The sequence below is a fragment of the Sceloporus undulatus genome, chromosome 4 (genome assembly GCF_019175285.1).
Source record: "Sceloporus undulatus isolate JIND9_A2432 ecotype Alabama chromosome 4, SceUnd_v1.1, whole genome shotgun sequence".
Lineage (NCBI taxonomy): Eukaryota > Metazoa > Chordata > Lepidosauria > Squamata > Phrynosomatidae > Sceloporus > Sceloporus undulatus.
The window spans coordinates 131,590,049-131,609,884 of record NC_056525.1 but is presented as its reverse complement, the minus strand read 5'-3'; the positions used below and the strand labels follow the sequence as shown (position 1 = coordinate 131,609,884).

Below are 19,836 nucleotides of genomic sequence, written 5' to 3'. Positions count from 1 at the left end.
GTGAGTTTTGCATCTGAACCAGGACCAAAACATCCATTCCTATCATGTTCCTGCAGTTCAGATTTTACAATGCTTTTTAGAATACAGATACCCTTTAAGAGTTGTTTTTGCCTGAGGAAATATCTCAGAAAAACTTTCAAGGGTTTGCTCTTGAGAGATTCTTCCTTTTATTAATGTTTGCCTTTAAAAGGATGATGTGATAAGTGTTCTAACCAAGCAGAAATTATACTGCATATGAAAGCAAATCATCATCAGTAACAGGGGAACTTCTTTCCTGTTGTTTCTACCAGACCTTGTGCAGCTCTTATATGTTGAGGTCCCTCATCTTCACTGATGGGCTATATGACATTGGGGTTCTTTATGAAAAAAAGCCCATCTTGAACTTAAGGATACAATATACTAACAGAGAATTAAAACAGCCCAAGATGAAATGCACATAATGTCTCTATCATTATTAGCTGATAATGGTGGAAGAAGGTGGCATGATCAGGTGATGCTGATGATGACTTCTCCTATTCTGCCTTCTTCCCAACCTGATTCAGAGCTATTTCAACTGCTACATTTCATAATTAACTCAAACTGCTAAAAAAATAGATTGAGTTGGTCTAGTTTACTTCAAGCAACTTCTGAGATGTGGAAGTGCTTGTTGCCTTTAAAATGGTAACTGTGCACCTAAGTCTCAAGAAACTAACACTGGACCCAGAGATTTTTAACACCTACTGTTTGTAACAGTCACTAATATCCCCCTTAGGGAAGATGTTTGAGAAGAGGGAGGCATACAGAAGAGATTGTCTAGACTGAATGTAGACAGCATGGACAACATGGATACTTGTCAATTATTGTGGTCATCCTGCTTCTATGGCTTGTTTTGCTGGCATGGCATCAGGAAAATGGGAGCTCCCATTTTAAAAGTACCATTAAAGAAAGCTGATGCTCCCACATGCCACATTTATTAGTAGGCCTGTATTTGCAGGAGGCTAGCTGGCATGCAAATCTGCTCGTAAACAAGACACATGGGGAGAGTGGGCATTATTTAATTTAAAAATGATATTGTTAAATGGAAAACACCTCAAAGGATGGCAATGGCAAACCCCCTTTGAACAAATCTTGCCAAGAAAAAACCCTGCCTTAGGGCCGCCAGGAGTCAGAAATGACTTGAGGGCACATAACAAGTTCAGCCCACTGTGTATGAGGAATGGGAATGAGACAGAATGGTCTTCATGCCCACAATTTGTATACCTCTGATTTATACTCATTCCAGGCTGGATACAGACCTAGATTTGAGAATAGATCAACCTTGTATGCTCCGATGGATGGCCCTTATTGGGAAAAGACATGGGAAGCCCAATACTATTGATTCCCCTGATTTCTCAGTGCTGTTTGACACTGTTGATACTGTTCTAGTTGACACTGACACTATTTCTCAGTGGTCTGACATGGTTCTAGAAAGTCTCCATGAGTATGGAATTAGAGACACAGTCTGGTTCCTGTATACAGGGTCTGTCCAAACTAAGAGAGGATATTTTGTCAATCCAGAGAAATCTCCCCCCTCCTAACTTTAGAACCCCTTCCCTCTTCACATACAGTTAAGACACAATCTTCTATGCTTTCAACATTAGCTAAAGGGTTATCTGTTCATCCAGGTTTTTGTTCAGTCTGTATGAGTTTATTTTCTAATTCGTTTTTTTAATTGTAAATGTGTTTTGCCTTTGTTTTATTGCATATTTACTACATATTTCTCCTATTATTATTTGCTTGTACAGTACCCTATTTTGTGGTTATTTTACATTAAACAAATTAAAGGAAAATAGTAATTAAAGGCCCCTTCCTGTGCCTTTCTGTGCACTTTCCAGAAGATATTCAAGGGGCAAATTCAGGATTATTGTATTCATTACTCATCATCCCCACTGTTCCTGAGGCAGTACAGTGGGGTGAAGCTGCAAGCAGTAAATGCTTCAATAAAGTTATAGGAGCATTAAATCCACAATAGCGCTTTGTTTGCCCAGTACTAGACATGCCACAGCTGTGTTTATTACTGACAGTCCTCCACAAACCAAGTCTTTATAAAAAATCTAAGAAAGGGAAACAGGTTGCAAAGTGCTGATAGCAGTCTCATTTGAATGCTCCATAAAAGTGAGCAATCTAAAAGACATATATTCCCTAAGATGTAAGATGGCAGATCCTAAAAGGCAGCTCCCTTCTCTCATTCATTTTCTAAAAGACATGGCATTAAGTTTGAAGAGTGTAGAAACTTGGATGTACCTCAGATATCACAAAGTGACATCAAGGTAACAGGAATAATTAAAAATAGGTGCTAAGGACCAGACAGAGAAGAGTGTTCAGTGGTTTTAACAAAATGAGGCAGATCTCAGAAGAATGGCAGGAACACTGGCAACTGAAGATCGTGATCTGAAATGGGGTTCATATCCTATCTCATCCACAACGTTTTATGTTGAGCTTGTTTCCTTTGGTGTAAATGTGAGAGGAGAAACATGTCCTGATAGGGAGCCTGGGAGTGATAGTAAACAGGAAACATAAGAGAAGGAAGCAAAAAATTCAAACAGAGGGAAAAACCATGGCAATTAGGTTTGCACAACTGGGAAAAAAAGTGGAGAAATGATAAATGACCAGAATAGACATTGCATCTGCATCTATACTGCAGAATTAATGCAGTCTGAAACTGCTTTGATATGGTTCGATGCTATGGAATTATGGGTTATGTAGTTTTGTGAGATATTTAGACTTCTTTGTCACAGAGTTTTGGTGCCCAGGATTCCACAGGAGCCATGGCAGTAAAAGCAGTATCATGCAATGTGGCAGCAGCAAAAGCAACAAACCAATTCAAAGACTGGATTTTAAAATACCATTGCAGAAAAGCTCCTAAGGATAAACTAGCCTTATCAAGGTCTAGGAGCAGTAGTTTCCTAATGGATGTAGAAAGTAGTGACAAAAAAAAAGAATTTATCTGAAACCACTGACATGTAGCCTGAAATGTAGGGTAAAACTCTAAGTAACAATGAATTTCTTCTAAAACCAAATTTGAATTGTTTTGGAGCCTCTGCATTTCACAATGAAACAGGGCCACCCATAAGCAGGGAGGACTCCCAATAGTACCACCACATAAAAAGTAATAAAAGTCCAGCCCAAAGACCTTGTGGCTGCTTGTGGGTTTCCAACATTTTCCAAATGTTGAGGGTGCCAGGGAACTGGCCAGCTTTAACACTTAATTCCATAATATAACCTGGAGTTCAGAATTAAGAAACAGAGGGAACCACCTCTTCCTGATAAAAAGCACTCCCCTTCCATTATTGTAAGTAATTTCATTAGGTCCTTTCCTCCTTTCTTACTCTTGTTGTGTGCCTTCTAGTCATTTCAGACTTATGGTGACCATAAGGCAAATGTATAACAGGATTTTCTTGGCAAGATTTGTTCAGAAGGGGGTTGCCCTTGCTGAGAGAGTGTGACTTGCTCAAGGCCAGCTATGTTACAGAACATCAAAACTCACAGTTTTCAGATACAGTGGTACCTCGGGATACGAATTACCCAGCTTACGAATTTTTCGGGATACGAATAAATCCCATAGGGATTTATTGTTTCGGGTTACGAACGTTTTTTCGGGTTACGAAAAAACGCCGGCGCTGTTTTAAATGGAGCCGCGGCAGAGCCGCGGCTTTTTTTCCCATTAGCGCCTATGGCAATTCGGGTTACGAAGGTTTTCGGGTTACGAAATTAGCTGCGGAACGAATTAATTTCGTAACCCGAGGGAGCACTGTATAACAAACTCTGAACTTGAGCCCTTTAGAACTTCAGAGCATTGTTGCAGATGACTTCATAATGATTGTGAAGATAAATGTGTTTCCCCTACTTTTCTTTTCCCCAAACCCCTGAACAGTACTATAAGGATCTTTATTCTGGACTAGTTGGAGCCCTGCAGAGGAAGATTTTATTAGTTTTTTTTTAATTAATTTACTTTAATATCATGTAGTTGCTGCCATTTGAATGGGATGCACTGCCCCTTGCAACCTGTGCAGCTTGAGCACGTACGCTCAAGTCCGCATAAAGCGTATAACACGGGCACACTGTAATTGTCTTTAAATTTTCATTGTAAAGGGTTTTTTTTAATCTTGAGAGAAAGGGCCCGAACAGACAGGCCAAAATAATGCTGCTTAGGGTGACTTTGGAGGTATGCTGGAAGCTGTGCTTTGGTGCGGCTTCTGGCCTCTTAGGATGCATGCATCATTTAAACAGCATACCTCCAAAGTGACCTGAAGCAGCTTTATTTTGGCCTGTCTGTTCAGGGCCAAAGATGGCATATAAATGAAATAAATAAAATAAGAAATGACTTAAGAATACAGTTAAACAATATGGTAAGTGTTCCTACACCTTCCATACAAGTGGATTCTTAGGTGCTCTACAGACCAGCACTTTGTGCTGGCCTGTAGGTGCAGTGAGGGCTGAGCATCTGGATGCTCCAAGCCCGCACTGCACCTGGACGTCATCTTGGTGTGCACCCATTTACATGGCATGTGCCATAATGACACTCATTGTGCACAGCACCCAAAGAGCACTACACACAAGGGGTGTCATCATGATGTGCGAGTGCCCCTATGATGCCCTTTCAAGGATGCAAAAAGAACCTGCCCAGAAGTGGGTTCTTTTTGGTCCCTCTGGAAGCCATGGCATGGTTGCAACAGCCTCCTTCTAGGGCAGAAACAGCCCATCTGCACAGCCCCTTAGAAAGTAAACAAAAATAATTTTGGGCCAGCTAAAAGATGACTGCCCCCTATAACCAACTACTCATTTGAATCCGTTCTATGAACAAATCTGGGGATTATAAAAGATTAAGGAGTTAACACCTTGTCAATAAGTCCTAGGGAAGGTTTAGACATATTTCTGTTATACAGTAGTAACACACATTTATTTGGGAAGGTTCAAAGGAAAAGTGGATGAAGCACAGTAAGGACAAGATGCTGCAGTATTCAAACAGGAAGGTTTTTTAAATCAACAAAAGCACAATGTACCGTATTTTCTGGTGTATAAGACAACCGGGTGTATAAGACGACCCCCAACTTTATGACTTAAAATACAGAGTTTGGGATATACTCACCGTATAAGACTACCCCTCTCTTCCATGATAAGTCAGAAACGAACTGAAGGCACACAACAACAACAACAACAGCGGAGGAAGAGGGGGGAGCAGAAAAAAGAAGAAAGAGAAAGAAAAGGAGGAGAAAGAAGAATAGGAAAAAGAGGATAAAAAGAAGAGGAGGAGGAGGAGAAAGAAGAGGAGGAAGAGGAGAAGAAAAAGAAGAAGGGGAGGAGAAGAAGAGGGGAAGAAGGGAAGAAGAGGAGGAGAAAGAGGAAGGGCTCAGCTAGCTGTCTGCCTTCTCCCGAGGCAGAGGAGCCGCACGGCACATCCTTTGCCTCAGGATAAGGCCTTGCCGCCATGGGCTCTCTTTAGGACCCAACTGGCTGGCAAGGCCTTTTTTCCCCGGTGTATAAGACAACCCCCGACTTTGGGGAAGATTTTCCTGGGCTAAAAAGTCGTCTTATACGCCGGAAAATACAGTATACATTTTAGTGTGTGTGTGAGACTTCTAGTATGCACTGTTGTGCTAAGCTGGATTGGATGCATAAACCTGAATGGCAAACTAGCCAAAGGAATACATGGAGGGTATGAAGCTTTGTAACATTATTTATACTTTTAGTCCACTGAAAACAAACGTTCTCTAAGTTGGTTGCATAATAAAGTCAACACAGGAAATAAAAACATAAAATTTATAAAAGCAACAAAATTGCCTGGAAGAAGATGAACACATGAGGTCCAGTTGATACTCCTTGAGAAGGACATTCAAATAAACAAGACACCATAACTGAGAAGCCTCTCTACTAACATCTCACAACAGGATTGTTGTGAGCATAAGATGCATGTGAATAAGTGAGGAAGATGCTTGTGAGCATAAGATGCATGAGAAAACTATGAACTCTTTAGAAGAAGGGTGAAATAAATATCTGGTGCAGATAAATAAAACACAAAATGAAAAGATCTGTTTTACAACTTGGATGGGCCCATATGATGATGAGACATGAGAAAATCTGGAATAAATTTGCAAATACTTGAAGAAAATGTCTCACAGTTATACATGCCTAGCCCCACAAGCAGATGAAAGGCCCTCCCCCCATCCCAATTGCCATTGCCCTGGCCTCGGAGGAAGAGGGAAAAAGACAGTACACCCATGCATTGGTGGGGAATCCATTTTGCCCCCCTCCCCTGCATAAGGCAAATACCATGTATGCTCGAGTCCCACATAAGATGAAAGCTGTGTAAGAGGCGCCCACATCTGACGCGGGCGCACGGTATCTGCTAGGCTAATCCCCTCCCTCCCACCCCTTTCCCTTTTGTTTCTTAATCAGATTGTAAGCCTGAGGGCAGGGAGCTCTTCTGTTGTCCTTTTACCTGTGCCATGTACAATGATAGTGCTTTATGAATAAATGATAATAATAACAACATGGCCACAAAAAATAATCAGCATAATAATCTCAGAATGGAAAATTAATTTAGAATTTAGGGGGGAAATGGATGTGACATAGATGGCAAAATGGATATTATTGTTTTTAAAAAATGTCCATTCACTGGTGCATTTCAGAAAGCAGCTGCTTCATTCTCTGAAACCTTAAACAACCTGGTGCTTCCTAGATGTTTTGGCCCATACATCCTCTTATCCACTGGATGGAGCAGAAGGAGTTGAATCTGAAATACCAAGCTGCGGAAGGATGTTCTAAGTGACAATAAATCATAATCAAGAGACCATAACCCAAAACAAACAAACAAACAAAAACAAAATATACTCCCAACAAACAAAGAAACCCCTAAACAGCTGATTTACTATGTGGCCAGCCTGAAATTCTAAAAATTGGCATATTGGTTTTGCTGAGAAATGTTTCCTGCTGCTTTTATAGTAATGGAGTACTAGAAGCACAACCATCTGTGGATGAGTGAATCAGCTATGCATACCAGCGAACCCATCCTGAAAGACAACAATAAGGTAACTGTCTTGCTAGAAAAGAACAAAAAGTCCATCCGTTTTCAACATTGACCAGTCAGATGCTCTAAAAGTTCAGAAGCAGAACAGGAAGGCAACAGAATTTCAGTCCCTAGCATCAGCCAATCAGAGGTGTATAGCCTCTGTATACCAAGTTTTTCATTTTACTTATCATAGCTAGCAAGCATTGACAGATCTCCCCTCTTCTAAACCAAATTAATACTAATACTATTACTAATAATAAAATTTATTTTTATCCCGCCCCTCTGTGAACACAATTGGGGCGGCGTACAGCATTAAAACATACATTCTCACATCCCAGAGTCCCACCCCCCTTAAAATAGAATTAAACTGTTTACATTTTAAAACATAAGAACAGAAAAAAAAACAAATAAGCAAGTAATAACAAAACAATAAGAACAATAAGAACAATAGCAGAAGTCAGGGTCTGGCTGGGTGTGGCAGGTTAGCAGGTTAGGCTTTGTTGGTGACCAGGTATCTATTCAGGAAAGGCCTGCCAGAAGAGATCCATCTTAACAGCTTTTTTGAAGCTGTTTAAGGTGGTAATGTGATGGATCTCATCTGGTAGGCCATTCCATAGTCTGGGAACGGTTGTTGAATTGGACTCCTAGGCGGTTGCAGATAGTCTAGGTTTTATAGGCCCAATACATACCTGTTGGTAAGTCTGGGCTGGTGGCGGCCTTTTTTCCTCTGGAGGGAAGCCACAACCACCAAACCGCACGGCTTCACTCCGGAGGAAAAAGAACCCACAAAAAGCGGGTTCTTTTTCTGCCATGCCAGTTACTTCTGAGTGCGCCAATGGCGCACTTGTGACATAATTAGCGTGGTGCGACGTGCAGATGCTATGCGTCCGTTATGTTATAATGGCACTGCCAGTAGTGCTAGGGTTAGGGACCGTGTGGTTGCCACACAGTCCCTAACCCTAGTTATGTCACCGTCATGCCACAAAAGGGCCATCTGTCACACACCATAAGTTGCAACAGATTCCTCCCAGAGAACCTGAGTGCACTGAGATTGTACAGAAGGAGGCAGTCCCGAAGATAATAACCAACACCTTGTACTGGGCCTGGAAACTAAATTATACACATCTCCAGCACACAGCAGTAAATTTTACACATTATTATTTGGCACCAATGAACAACAAAGGACAACGCATCATGAATACAACTATGCCATGTGAGGATGTATTGGCATACCTGATTGCAAAGCCTGAGGGCAGAGATTTTTAGCATATGTAAAAGACTGTCTTCACAGAAGATACATGCACATGCAGAATACTTTTTAAAAAACCTATGCCATTTCAAAGTTGATATAAGAACTCACTTTCAGTTTGGGTCATAGATTCTTCAAGGGGTCTGGAACTCATCATGCTTTTTGACTTACTAATCAGTGGCTGCCTGGGATCTGTTCTCAAAAACAGCTCAGACCATTTAGGCTAGGCTTCGGAACAGAAGAAGCCATCTAAAACTGGAATTTTCTGTGTTGATTTATACCAAGAGACTGTCAAGGAAAAAAGACCAAGATGGCTACCAAAGCCTTTCTTTTATTATTGTCAGGATTTTATGTGACTCAAAGATAGGGTTACTCAAAAAATGACCTGACACTGACATGCTATTACATTGATATAAACTGTGCATATAAACATTATTTGATACTCTAAAGTAGATGGGGCTGACCGGTGACCCTCCAAATACTGGGACTGCAACTTCCAACAACCCTCACTTTTGGCTGTGTCGGCTAGAATGGATGGAGTTGCAGTTCAACAGCTTCTAGAGGGTCACAAACTGTCCACTCTTGAATTCTAAGGTTCACCTATTTCAAACCACCATTTAGAATCATTATTGTTGCACATGCTGTTCTAATATTAAAAATCTTCACCATCAAAATTATCCTTGCATATTGAATTTTGCTATTCATCACATTTGCACCCTTTTATTCAGAAGTATACTGAATCATTCCAGAACCTGTACTGCATTTATTTCAGGGTTGGGAATAAAAACAGTTAAAAAAAATTTTTTTAAACAATCCAAAACCCTGTGTTTTTTGTTTCTTTTTGTTTAAACCATTTGGGGGGCATTAATGTTTTAATGAAAAAAAATGAATCCTGCTTATATTAATACTGTGAAACATTATTATTAATATTACTATGGGTCAAAACGCATGGCCCTTTTGCGCCACCTTCTGGGTGACTTGGGAGTGCAGTAATTACACCCAGAAGCTGCTGGACCATTTACATGGGGGCCAGCTTCCACGCATTCTGGCAGCATGGTGTTTATATGTTACATGCCACTGGAGCACCTTAAAGCTGGTTTCCAACTGTGGTGGGGTGAAAAAGCCATTTTTTTGCTGGCCCAAAAAGGAGCAGCTCTTTGCCACTCCTCTTTTGGCCAGCAAAAAGGCGGATTGGGGCCATGGCATGTGGTTGTTGTGGCCCCAATCTGGCTTCAGAAAAGGTGGCTTGAAACCATCCCTTCAGGGCACTCTGTTTTGCCGCTAAGTCATAGGCTCCAAAGCTTTGGTGTTCCAAATATTTCGGACTTTAGCTATCAGAAGTGTTGTCCAAGCTGGCTGGGTTTCTGGGAGTTGAAGTCCAAAAGTCAGATGTAATAATAAATAAATGTTATTATTATTATTATTAAAACACTAAAAGGATCAAAGTTTGGAAACCGTTGTTCTATGTATTAGCAAGCTTCATCAATCATGTTTTAATGCTTTCTAACATTAACAATCCAAATGCACTAGGCTTTGATATGATTTACATCTTTCAATAAAACATCAATTTTCTACTACTTACAGTATTATTCCTATAAAATCGGAATATATGTAGACCATACAAAATAAAACATACAAAAAATGCCCTCAGAAATACATTGTATTGTCTTTGTTTTATGTTACAGTACAGGGGTATGTTAGATTAGATGTGTTTTATGATATAGTGGATATGCAATATTATTTTATTTGTTATTTGAGTAATTTTGTGTCATTGTGTTATTTGTGTAACTTTTGTCATTACATTTATGTATTTGTAGTAAAAAAAATTTTAGAAAAAGAAATAGATGAAATTAAGAATAAGTTAATGTTAAGCATTATTCTACTAACTACTTATAAAGTAGCAAAATGCAGTTCAGATGTTATAGCCACTAGCTTAAATATAATTGCTTTTTTTAAAGTGCTCTTTTAAAACAAGTTGTTTTGGTTGAACTTATGATAATTGAAAGATCTGTTTTTGAATGGCATTTCTTGTACTATTAAATAGAGTGATTAAAAAGAAGCAACTGACACTGGATACTGGTCTAATAATGAAGAACTACCAATTAATTGTTAAAGTTAAAATGTTTAAATCCAAGAGGTCGTTGTTATTCCAGTTGGAGGGTTGAAAAACAGTAACCATAGCTAGGCTTCTTGTTCTTTTCTTTCAGTAAAGACCTTGACAAGTCTTCAAACAGTATAAATAAACCAAAACAGAAAATATACCTACCATGTGGTTAATGAGTAAGGTCTGAAAATGTGTTGGCTCACATCCATCTATGTAACCTAACTGTCATTTTAAAATTTAGGCTAATACTAACACATAGGCTAAATCTACCACAACTTTCTGCCTGTGACCTGACACAGCATAGGGTGAGCTGGTTTCAATAGATCTTCTACTTTGTGTTCCTTAGAATGGCAGACTGGTGTCTGGATTTACTGCCATCTTAGAAGAATGGCTACTTCACAAAGCAAAGATCTATATTTAACTGCTGAGGCACCACCCAACACTGGAGGATTCCACATATTTGCAAAGAGTAAGCATGCAATTCCTCAAAACTGAGTTATCTACATTGCACTATGTTTATGCCTGAAAGTTGTTTTGAGGAGGGTTTTATTTGAGCTTCATGGTGAAAACATGGAATGAGAAGAAGCTCAATAAACCAAAACAAGAATAGTTACCACCCCCACCCCTCCAATAGTCACAAATACATGTAATGCATGGCACACAACAATTAACACAGATTCTAAAGGAGCAGGGGTGTGGAGAATCTTTATTTCACCAAATTTGAGAAGGGGAGGAAAAGGAAGATGCTGGATGGGGAGCAACTAGAAAGGAATTATAAGATGATTAAATCTATTTACATTCTCCCTGGCAGGACCACACCAGGAATGTGAATGAAACACAAATGGCTAGCACAGAATGCCATTTCCAGCAAGAGCTAATCAGCCTTCTCAATGTCAAGACAAGCTTGTTCAGTTAGTGATCAGCTTCCATCCTGTGCCAGGGCAATGTGAAGGCCAGAACTCAGAAGCCATGCTTGGGCAGGACTGTCACACGCTCCTGTTCCCCACCTCCAATGTCATGCAGTGATTCCAGCCTGCTCAGGCGCTCCAGGCTTCTACCAAGGGCCTCTTCCAATTGTCTGCGGAGTGCCTGGACCTCCTCTAGCTCCCCTTGCAGAGTCTGTTCTGGTCCAGAGCTGATGAGGTCATGAAAAAAGGAAAATGGGTTAAAAGAAGCTTATTAAGTTATCAATAACTACCACTCACTGTGCATACCATTCACTTAGCTCACCTCTTACTCTAAACCTTTTAAACATTCATCCCTCCATTTTCATGGGGGATCCATTCTGGACCCACCCCCACCCCCGTGAAAATGGAAATTTGCGTGTATTCAAAGCCCACTGATTATAATGTGCATGCGCTCTTGTGCATGGCTGCACGAACACACCACGGACCCACAGGCCATGTTAATTCCTCCCCACCTTGCTGTCATGAAAAGTGAGACTGTGGACTCCAAGTCTGGAAATTAGATGGGATGGCTGTATACCAATAATCCATCTAAGGCTCTTTCCTGGAACTCCCTCTCTCCAGCCTATAGAAGGCTGGAAAGTTGAAATGCAAAGGTGATAAAATGGAATACTTCTTACAGCCTGTGTATACAAACAACTCTTTCCCCCTAAGAACACTTTGAGGATTAATTTAATGAACTGATTTCATAAACAGGCTTATGTATCTTTCAGATGTGTTAGCATATAAAAGGAGAAGAAAATATTAAGGAAACTCCAGCAATAGGAAGCTGATTGTTATAGCTCCTCATCTCCTAAACCACAAGGATAATCCAAACTCTCTCAGCAAGATTCCCCAGCATTACCTGTAGCTAGTGGAGGGGAGCTCCTCACCTGGCAGGATGAGCACGAAACTTCACCAAACTACTGTAGAGTTGCTTTTCTGCTTTCAGGGTTTCATTCAGCTGATTCCTCTCTGCCGCCAGGCCCTCCAATGCCATTAACAGCTACAATATAAACATTCTTCTTCACTTTATGGTTAAGTGTGAAATTTGGGACTATGCAGAACTCAATGTGAAGTCGAAGGCTTTCATGGCCAGCACCCATAGTTTTTGTGGGTTTTTCGGGCTATGTGGCCCGAAACTCTTCAAGAACATGTTCAGTTCAAATGCCTACTCAGTCAAAAACAAACCCTCAGGCTTTCTATACCTAGTCACTTACTTTAATATAGTCTATTTTAGAAGGGTGTTGTAAATACAAAAACAGGGATGGGGAACAATTTTGAAGAAAGAAAAATTACAAATCTAAATTAAACCAGACTAAGCTTATCATGGGAGTTTATCACACAGGGGAAATTCCATGCAGAAACGGGGGTTTAAATCAGAAAAAAAACCCACAAAAGCAGGTTGATTTTCACACTACATCATTAAAGAGGTGTTAACTTGAATGGAAAATAGACAGAAAGTAGACAAAAGCCTCTCCTTTTTTCTTTTGGAAAATCCTGAAAGTAAAAAGGAGTGGCTTTTGTCTACTTTCTGTTTGGGTTAACACCACTTTAACAATGATGTGTGTGAAAATCAACCTGCTTTTGTGGTTTTTTCCAGCTTTTAAATCCCGTTTTGCACAGGATTTTCCCCATGTGATGAACTCCATAGAGTCAAAGCATTTTTCTGCCATACCTGCAGCCTCTTGCTTCCTGGGTCTTCCTGTCCTTGCAGTTCCACACTGGCTACCTTTTCCTGAAGCATTAAAACTTCCTGGGTAAGTCGCTCAATTGCTGGCATTTCTTCAGGGTCAACCAGCTGCATTTGCAAGTCCTGGAAGCCAAGTAAAGTATAACACAGAAAATGAAGCAATGCAGTTCATGGAAGATGAGGCAATACAATTCACAATTATCACAATCTTTGTGGAATGCAAAAGATCTGTCATATTAAAGCCTTGAATAACATCCAAAATAGAAGGGTTTGAAACCTCAGTACAGGCTTTATAACACTAAAAAAAAGCATGGGATTTTTAAAAAGTTCTGTATTTGAACAGTCTGTTCATAATATTTGGTATTAAAAACATTGCTTTTCTACTTTTCATTTTTTGAAGTAGATATAAAAACCAGGTGGTCAGTGGAATATACTAAATACTTGAGGCCCATTACCATCTACAGAAAAAAAAATGGTTGACACTTTTTTGTTAGTAAACCTACCTTTATGAATTCTTCTTTTATCTTGATGCTTCTAGTTAGTGATTCAACATCAGAAGCCTGAACTTGCAGTTCTTCCTCCTGGGAGGCTATCACAGACTGAAGAGCAGAGAGTTCCAACTATGGAGAAGGAACATATGCATCATTATGATCACAGAGAGACAGCTTTGAAGGGCTAACTGCTTCCTATGTTGATTTCACACCACTCATTTGGCACTAGTAATTTTTTCCTCTGAGGGATGTTGAGACCACCTGGCAAGGTGTTCAAAGAAGACCTCAGTACTATCTCTTTTTTGTCCAGGGCATTAAAATTAAGCTAAGATTGACATCAAGTTGGGAGCAGAATTTGGGCATGGTGATCCCATTTGCAGAGGAATGCATTAGGCTTATAAACCTCATGAAGGAAGAAGGCACTGGTTAGGCAAGGACATATAACCTTTCAATCTTGAGAGCCACATGGGATGTTACATTCAGAGCCACACACAGAGACATACAACCCACACCAGTGATCTTTTCTCTATCCCCTAAGCCAGCATGGAAAATCTCATGCGCCTGAGGATTTCTGTAGGAGGGAATTTTGTGTCCACTCTTCCACAAATGAGCCTAATACTAATGACTCTTTCCTCACTACTAGTAGGAACCCAGGAATCTGCAGAAAACCAGTGGGAAATCAATGTGGTGGGAAAGAGAACTTAGTAATAATGAAGGGCACCCATAAGGGCTACACGTAACACGTCGAGACTGGCATCTCTGGGCAAGGACAAAATAACATGCTCCACAGGAAATAAGAACTTCCCTGCTTAAAGAACAGTAAAGCCAATCTATGGAACAAAAAAGGAACCTCTGCTGAATACTACCAGAGAGATGGAGGAAATACACCTGATCTCTAACCTGTTCTATGGCATGCTCCCCCATGCTAAGAAGGAGCCCAAAACTATGCCCTCAGGGCATTTGCTGCAAGGGGTCTCAGATATCTCTGGACTTACTCTGCTTTCCCTCTCTTTTCGTGTCAACAGCTCAAGCTCCTCTTTGGCACTGATGAGTTCTTCAAGTCCAGCAGTTGTCTCCTGGACACCTAAAAGGAAAGCAAACACAATCTTAGGATGCAACTACATACACAACCCATGATCACTTGCATCTTTTTGTTTGGCTAACCTTTAAAAAGTTGCCTAAAGCCGTCTATTGAAGGATTTCCCCCAACACTTCTATTTTTCATCTTGCTACTTACTATAATTCCTTCTTCGTATTGTAATTTTCCCCCTCCCTCTATATCTACTTTCTGCCCTCCCCCTCTCCAAATCATGAAGTCATGAACCTTATCACTGTCAATCATCATAAATATGAATTGTCTTCCAAACAGTAACATCTGGTTTATATATTAATCACATCCTGCAGTATTAATTGTTCCAAAATCTCTCTTGATCCAAAGGTTTAAGTTCAGTATTGCCTTGAGTAATATAAACCATAAATGGCTTTCAAATACAGTTGCCCCTCTGTTTTTGCAGAGGATCCATTCCAGACCCCCATGAAAACAGAAACTCACCTATATTCAAGCCCCATTGGCTTGAATGGTGCTGCGAGCCGCAGGGGCATGCCCCATTTTGTCCCCCTGTTTGCAGCCCATGAATGGGCGAGGGACATGGATTTCAAGTCTGTGAAAATGGAGGGGCAACTGTACTTTCAAATGTATCTTCTTTTACATTCCCTCTTGCTACTCTTATTCTGTATGTTAACTTACTGAAAAAGCTAAGGACCACATCTTATTTAATCACTTCTGTATTGAAAGATTTTTAAAATGTTTTCTATGCTTTAGCTATTTCTAGCCTTGCAGGACTTAACAGAATTGCCATTAGATCTTTATTAGGCAAGATTTTATTTTCACTTTCAAATATAAAATTAATAATAGTGCCTCTCTGAAAAGTATTTTTGGCCCAACGTTTGGCTTATCCATCCCTCTATATCCTACAAAATGTTCCATATAAAAATGCTGTGAATATACTCCTTCCATCTTTTACTTGTGTGTTTAGTCTGGTTCTATGACTGTTTGAGCCTCTCTTGTCTCCAAAGTAGTCCCTAATATATTCTACTGCATGAACAGTTCCACTTCAGAAGCAGACATGCATACAGGAATGATATTCCTGGAGCACAGAACTGCCACTTTCTATCTCACAGCTGAACCAGAAATATATCATAATCAACTATACTGCAAATCAGCAGGATCACTCTCTCCTTTGATACATTTGATACTGGTGATCCTGAGATCAAATCTGCAACAGCAGACACCAGACTGATAGGGATCCACATCATTTGTCTCACTTAAGAATGACTAGAGTTCGAAAGCAACCAAGCCACTCAAGACCAGTTGTACCACTAGGCTCAGTGAGGAAGCAGAACACAAGAAGCAGAAAAGCAAAGCTCCTCACTTGTGCTGCTCTAGAGACCTGCTGCCACAATAGCTCTCCAGAACCATCTTTTTTTTCAGTGCTTGTCTCTGTACATAAGACCCCCCTCAAGTGGGAGTTGCCTGTATCTCCTTCTCTCGTGATCGAGCATGGGGATGGCTGGAGGATGGATGGGACACTGCTCCTGTCTCCTTCTCCTATGGATGTCTCTCTCTCCTAGTAGATATGTACATATAATCTTCTCCAGCATATATTCAGATCACAGAGTTAAGTATAAGTAATGACATCTGCCAACTATTCTCCACTGCTGATCTGACGTATAATGTCTTCTGCAGACCTATTTCTCCAATATGTCTCCCATGGGGGAGCAAAAAAAATGTCATTTTATACAGAAAATTTGCAAATCATAAAAAGTATGCAGCCTAGCTCCAACCTTCTCCATGGCATTTTCCTCAGTTCTCCAATGTTGGGACGTTATGACTAAGGGGCTTCCAGTAACCAGTGTATGGGCTTAAAGCCCATTTATATCATGAAGTGGCAAAATTGTGCAAACAAGCAAACTTTCTTGATTTGAACAGAAGCTGCTTACACACCAACCTTTTTTCATCTTGGATCCACCATTTTCTCTATCACAGATTGTGGTATTGGTGCCAGAATCTTCTTGCTTCAGTGCCTAAGAACATAAATGGGCACATAATTAACTATTTTGTGTGTGGCTTTTGAGGGTTCAAACAGAATTTTTAACTCCAGAATAAACTGGCTGACAATGAGAACTCAGAGATTTCTTGTAGCCTGGCAGTATGGTTGAAGGTTCCTTCCATCGGATAAATGCTAGTCCCACTCATCCATCTCAATAGTACTTTCTAAAAGGAAATGGAAGACTTTGGGATACTGTTCCTAAACAACTTTCTCCTGACACTTCTGCATTTCAAACATAGTGGATTGCAGACTAGATGCAATCCTTATTGCTACCGTAGAGAATCACAAAAGGTTTTTTTAACATGTGCCATGTGAACCAGCGCACACAATTAAGATGAGGGATGATAACAAATAGGAGGCAAGAGGGCTTTCCTGGAGGCAAAGCCTTCTAGGATGAAAGCTGCTGCTCCTGAAGTTTAGATCATCTTCCTCTACCTGTATTCTAGCAGAAAGTTGATGAATACCTTTTAAATCTAACAGCTGAAAAGAAACTAGCAGTTTTGGTGGGAAGACTCTTATATAGGGTTGCTGAAGGTGGACGGAACTACTGCCAAAACACTTATACTAGACTCTAGAAGATTCCAAAGTGCTCTGCACAGGATAATCCATTTATGTTAGGCACAGAGATCATGAAGGAGGACAACATTTTTCCCTGATATGGTAATTGACTGAAGTTTGAGTAAAGCCACTCTTGGCACATTTCCTCACTCTTTGGATCTGAGCACAATTAGCAAAAGAAAAACAAGCTGAATATGACTTTAAGACATAACCGCCTATTCTAGAAGTAGAATTTTACCTGGGATGTCTATTTGCTCAGCCTCTTCTTCCTTTTTCCTTGTAAGCAAGCCTCCTCTCTCTGTAGCAGCCCTATAAATCCTTTCCCAGTAGAGTTTTTTGTATTTGCCCCTTTGCCAACCACACTCTTATCTGGTACCTACCTCTCTATTTTTCACTCTCAGATAGAAATATATACTTTCTCACAGGCGCACATTCTTACTTCATCAGGCACATCCTTTTGTATGTGCTGGTCAATGGAAACATCAGTTTTCGGTGGACATATTTGGCTTTTCAGCTGCTGGCGAAGTGTCTGTAGCTCATACCTTCTTTCTGTTAGAGCTTGTGTCATCTTCTTAGAAGATATCTGATGAGGCAAAAAGGAAAGTATAAAATAATAACTATTGGCAGACATAAAAAGTTTCAGCATATACAACCAAAAGACTAAGCTGGCTGTTAAATCAAAGGCCGATCTAGTTAGCACTGTATGTGTATGTTTATGAATATATTTTGAAGGTGGCAGGTAGATATAAAGACATACATATCTGAGATACCTATTTAAAAGGTGAAACAAACCAACAAATCAGAGTCAATATTCAAATAAGAATAGTCAAAATGGTGGGGTACAGACCACCCAAAAAGGGTGGTCTGCCCATGCCTTGTTTTACTGTGTGAGGAAGCTGCACCAGACAAACCACTCGGCTTCCTTGCATAGCAAAAAGAACCCGCAAAATGCAGGTTCTTTTTGTGGTGCCATTGTCGCAAAATACAATGGTGTCACAATGTGCGGACACTAAGCATCTGTTGCGTCAAAATGGCCATTTTGATGCCCTCGTCACGTGTGAGGGGTGTCTGGAAGTGCTGCCCCCTTACGTGACAATGGCACCCATTGCGCCCGTCTGTATAGTGCCAATATTACTTTTAAAAAGTCCCATCCCAGAATGATGGTTGAAAAAGGAAAGATTAACTATCTCACCAAGAACAGTTATGGGATTGTATGAATGTTTTTGGCAGCACAATCCACAGCCCCGATGCAACCCAAGTGATGCCCTGACATTCATGCCAATCTGCCACACTTCCAGTGGACAGGGAGAGACAGAACAATGTCTCAACAATTGATTTAAAGGGTGAGATAGGTTCATATTGTTTAAGAAAATCATTAAAATAAAGTATTTCCTCAAACCACTTAGAAAATATATACCAAAACAGAACTGGAAACAAACACAGATACTATAATGTTACCATCAGCCTTCCTCCACTTTAGCAACTCAGCAGTTGCATTCTGAACCAACTGTTCTACACTGTTACCAAAGGCAGCTGCAAGACAGCATAATGGACTAATGTGACCCTTAAGTGCTTAGAGAGCATATAATCATGACCAGCTCAATCTTGTCGAGGAGAAGGCTATTTGGATATCCAGGTACAAAGAGTATGTTTAAATTAAAAACCTTGATTTTAAAAGAAAAGTGTATGTTTTACTATGTTTGAACACATATTCCCAGAACAGTAGAACCCCTGCTATGCTAACCATTATTATTTATGACTTCTTTGGATCGAATTTCACTTTGCTCACCCATGCCCACATAAAAATCAGATCACACATCACTTTAGAATAGGTATGGGAAATGTGATTCTCCACACTGGACCGAATCACAACACTATTGACTACAATGGCCAGGGCTGACAGGGCTGAATTAGTAGTTATGAGAGACTTTAATTATCCTGATATCTGCTGGGAGATGGACTTTGGATTTCAGGAAAGCTGATTTTAACCAACTCAGGGAAATATTGGACGGAATCACATGGCTAGAGATGCTAAAGAAAAAAGACACCCAACAAGGGTGGGAGTTATTGAAAAATCAATTGCTAAAAAGTACAATCACAGCAACTCCATGGACAAGAAAAAAATGGGAAACATCTGAAAAAGCCAATGTGGCTGCATAGCAAACTTAAGGAGGATGCAAAAAGAAAAAGGAGTATGTATGGAAGGAAGGACAAAACATCAAGGAAGAGTACACATGTGTAGCGCAAGCTTGCATAAATAATAAAAGGAAATTAAAGCTCAAAATAAGCTGTGACTGGCTAGGCAAGCATGGAGCAACAATAGGGGCTTTTTTCAGATACCTTTGGGGCAACAGATATTGACTAAGATTGGGGTCCACTTGCTTGGAAACTGAGTATCCTTTCCATTGTGATTTGTTACCATTTTGCCACACTTGTTGAATACAACTGAATGCAATAAGGATGGTATAACAGATCACAATGAAAAGGCTACTCAATATCTATTATTTCAGTTTTTCCCCTCAAGAGAAATGTATGTTTCCACGGAGCAGCAGAGACTTTCACAAGGGATCCAGATTGCAAATCTAAATTGACAAGGATATAGTCAGGAATCAACTAAGTCAACCTAAATGAGTTCAAATTGGTAGGTTCAGACAAATTGC

General features: G+C 40.2%; 1 protein-coding gene across 9 annotated transcripts in view; it reads right to left on the bottom strand.

Moving 5' to 3' along the window:
* LOC121928638 (phosphodiesterase 4D interacting protein) overlaps nt 1–19,836 on the bottom strand; it is a 139,080-nt gene that overhangs the window by 38,918 nt on the left and 80,326 nt on the right. For 8 of the 9 annotated variants that reach the window (XM_042463607.1, XM_042463609.1, XM_042463610.1 and 5 more), the window contains 7 exons: nt 17,616–17,759; nt 16,517–16,592; nt 14,504–14,592; nt 13,521–13,637; nt 13,003–13,140; nt 12,218–12,330; nt 11,388–11,515 (listed from right to left, as the gene is read on the bottom strand). In XM_042463607.1, the coding sequence (XP_042319541.1) occupies nt 11,388–11,515; nt 12,218–12,330; nt 13,003–13,140; nt 13,521–13,637; nt 14,504–14,592; nt 16,517–16,592; nt 17,616–17,759 (805 nt within the window). Of the gene's footprint in view, nt 1–11,068; nt 11,516–12,217; nt 12,331–13,002; nt 13,141–13,520; nt 13,638–14,503; nt 14,593–16,516; nt 16,593–17,615; nt 17,760–19,836 lie in introns of those variants that run through there. The other variant, XM_042463611.1, reaches the window with a different exon arrangement.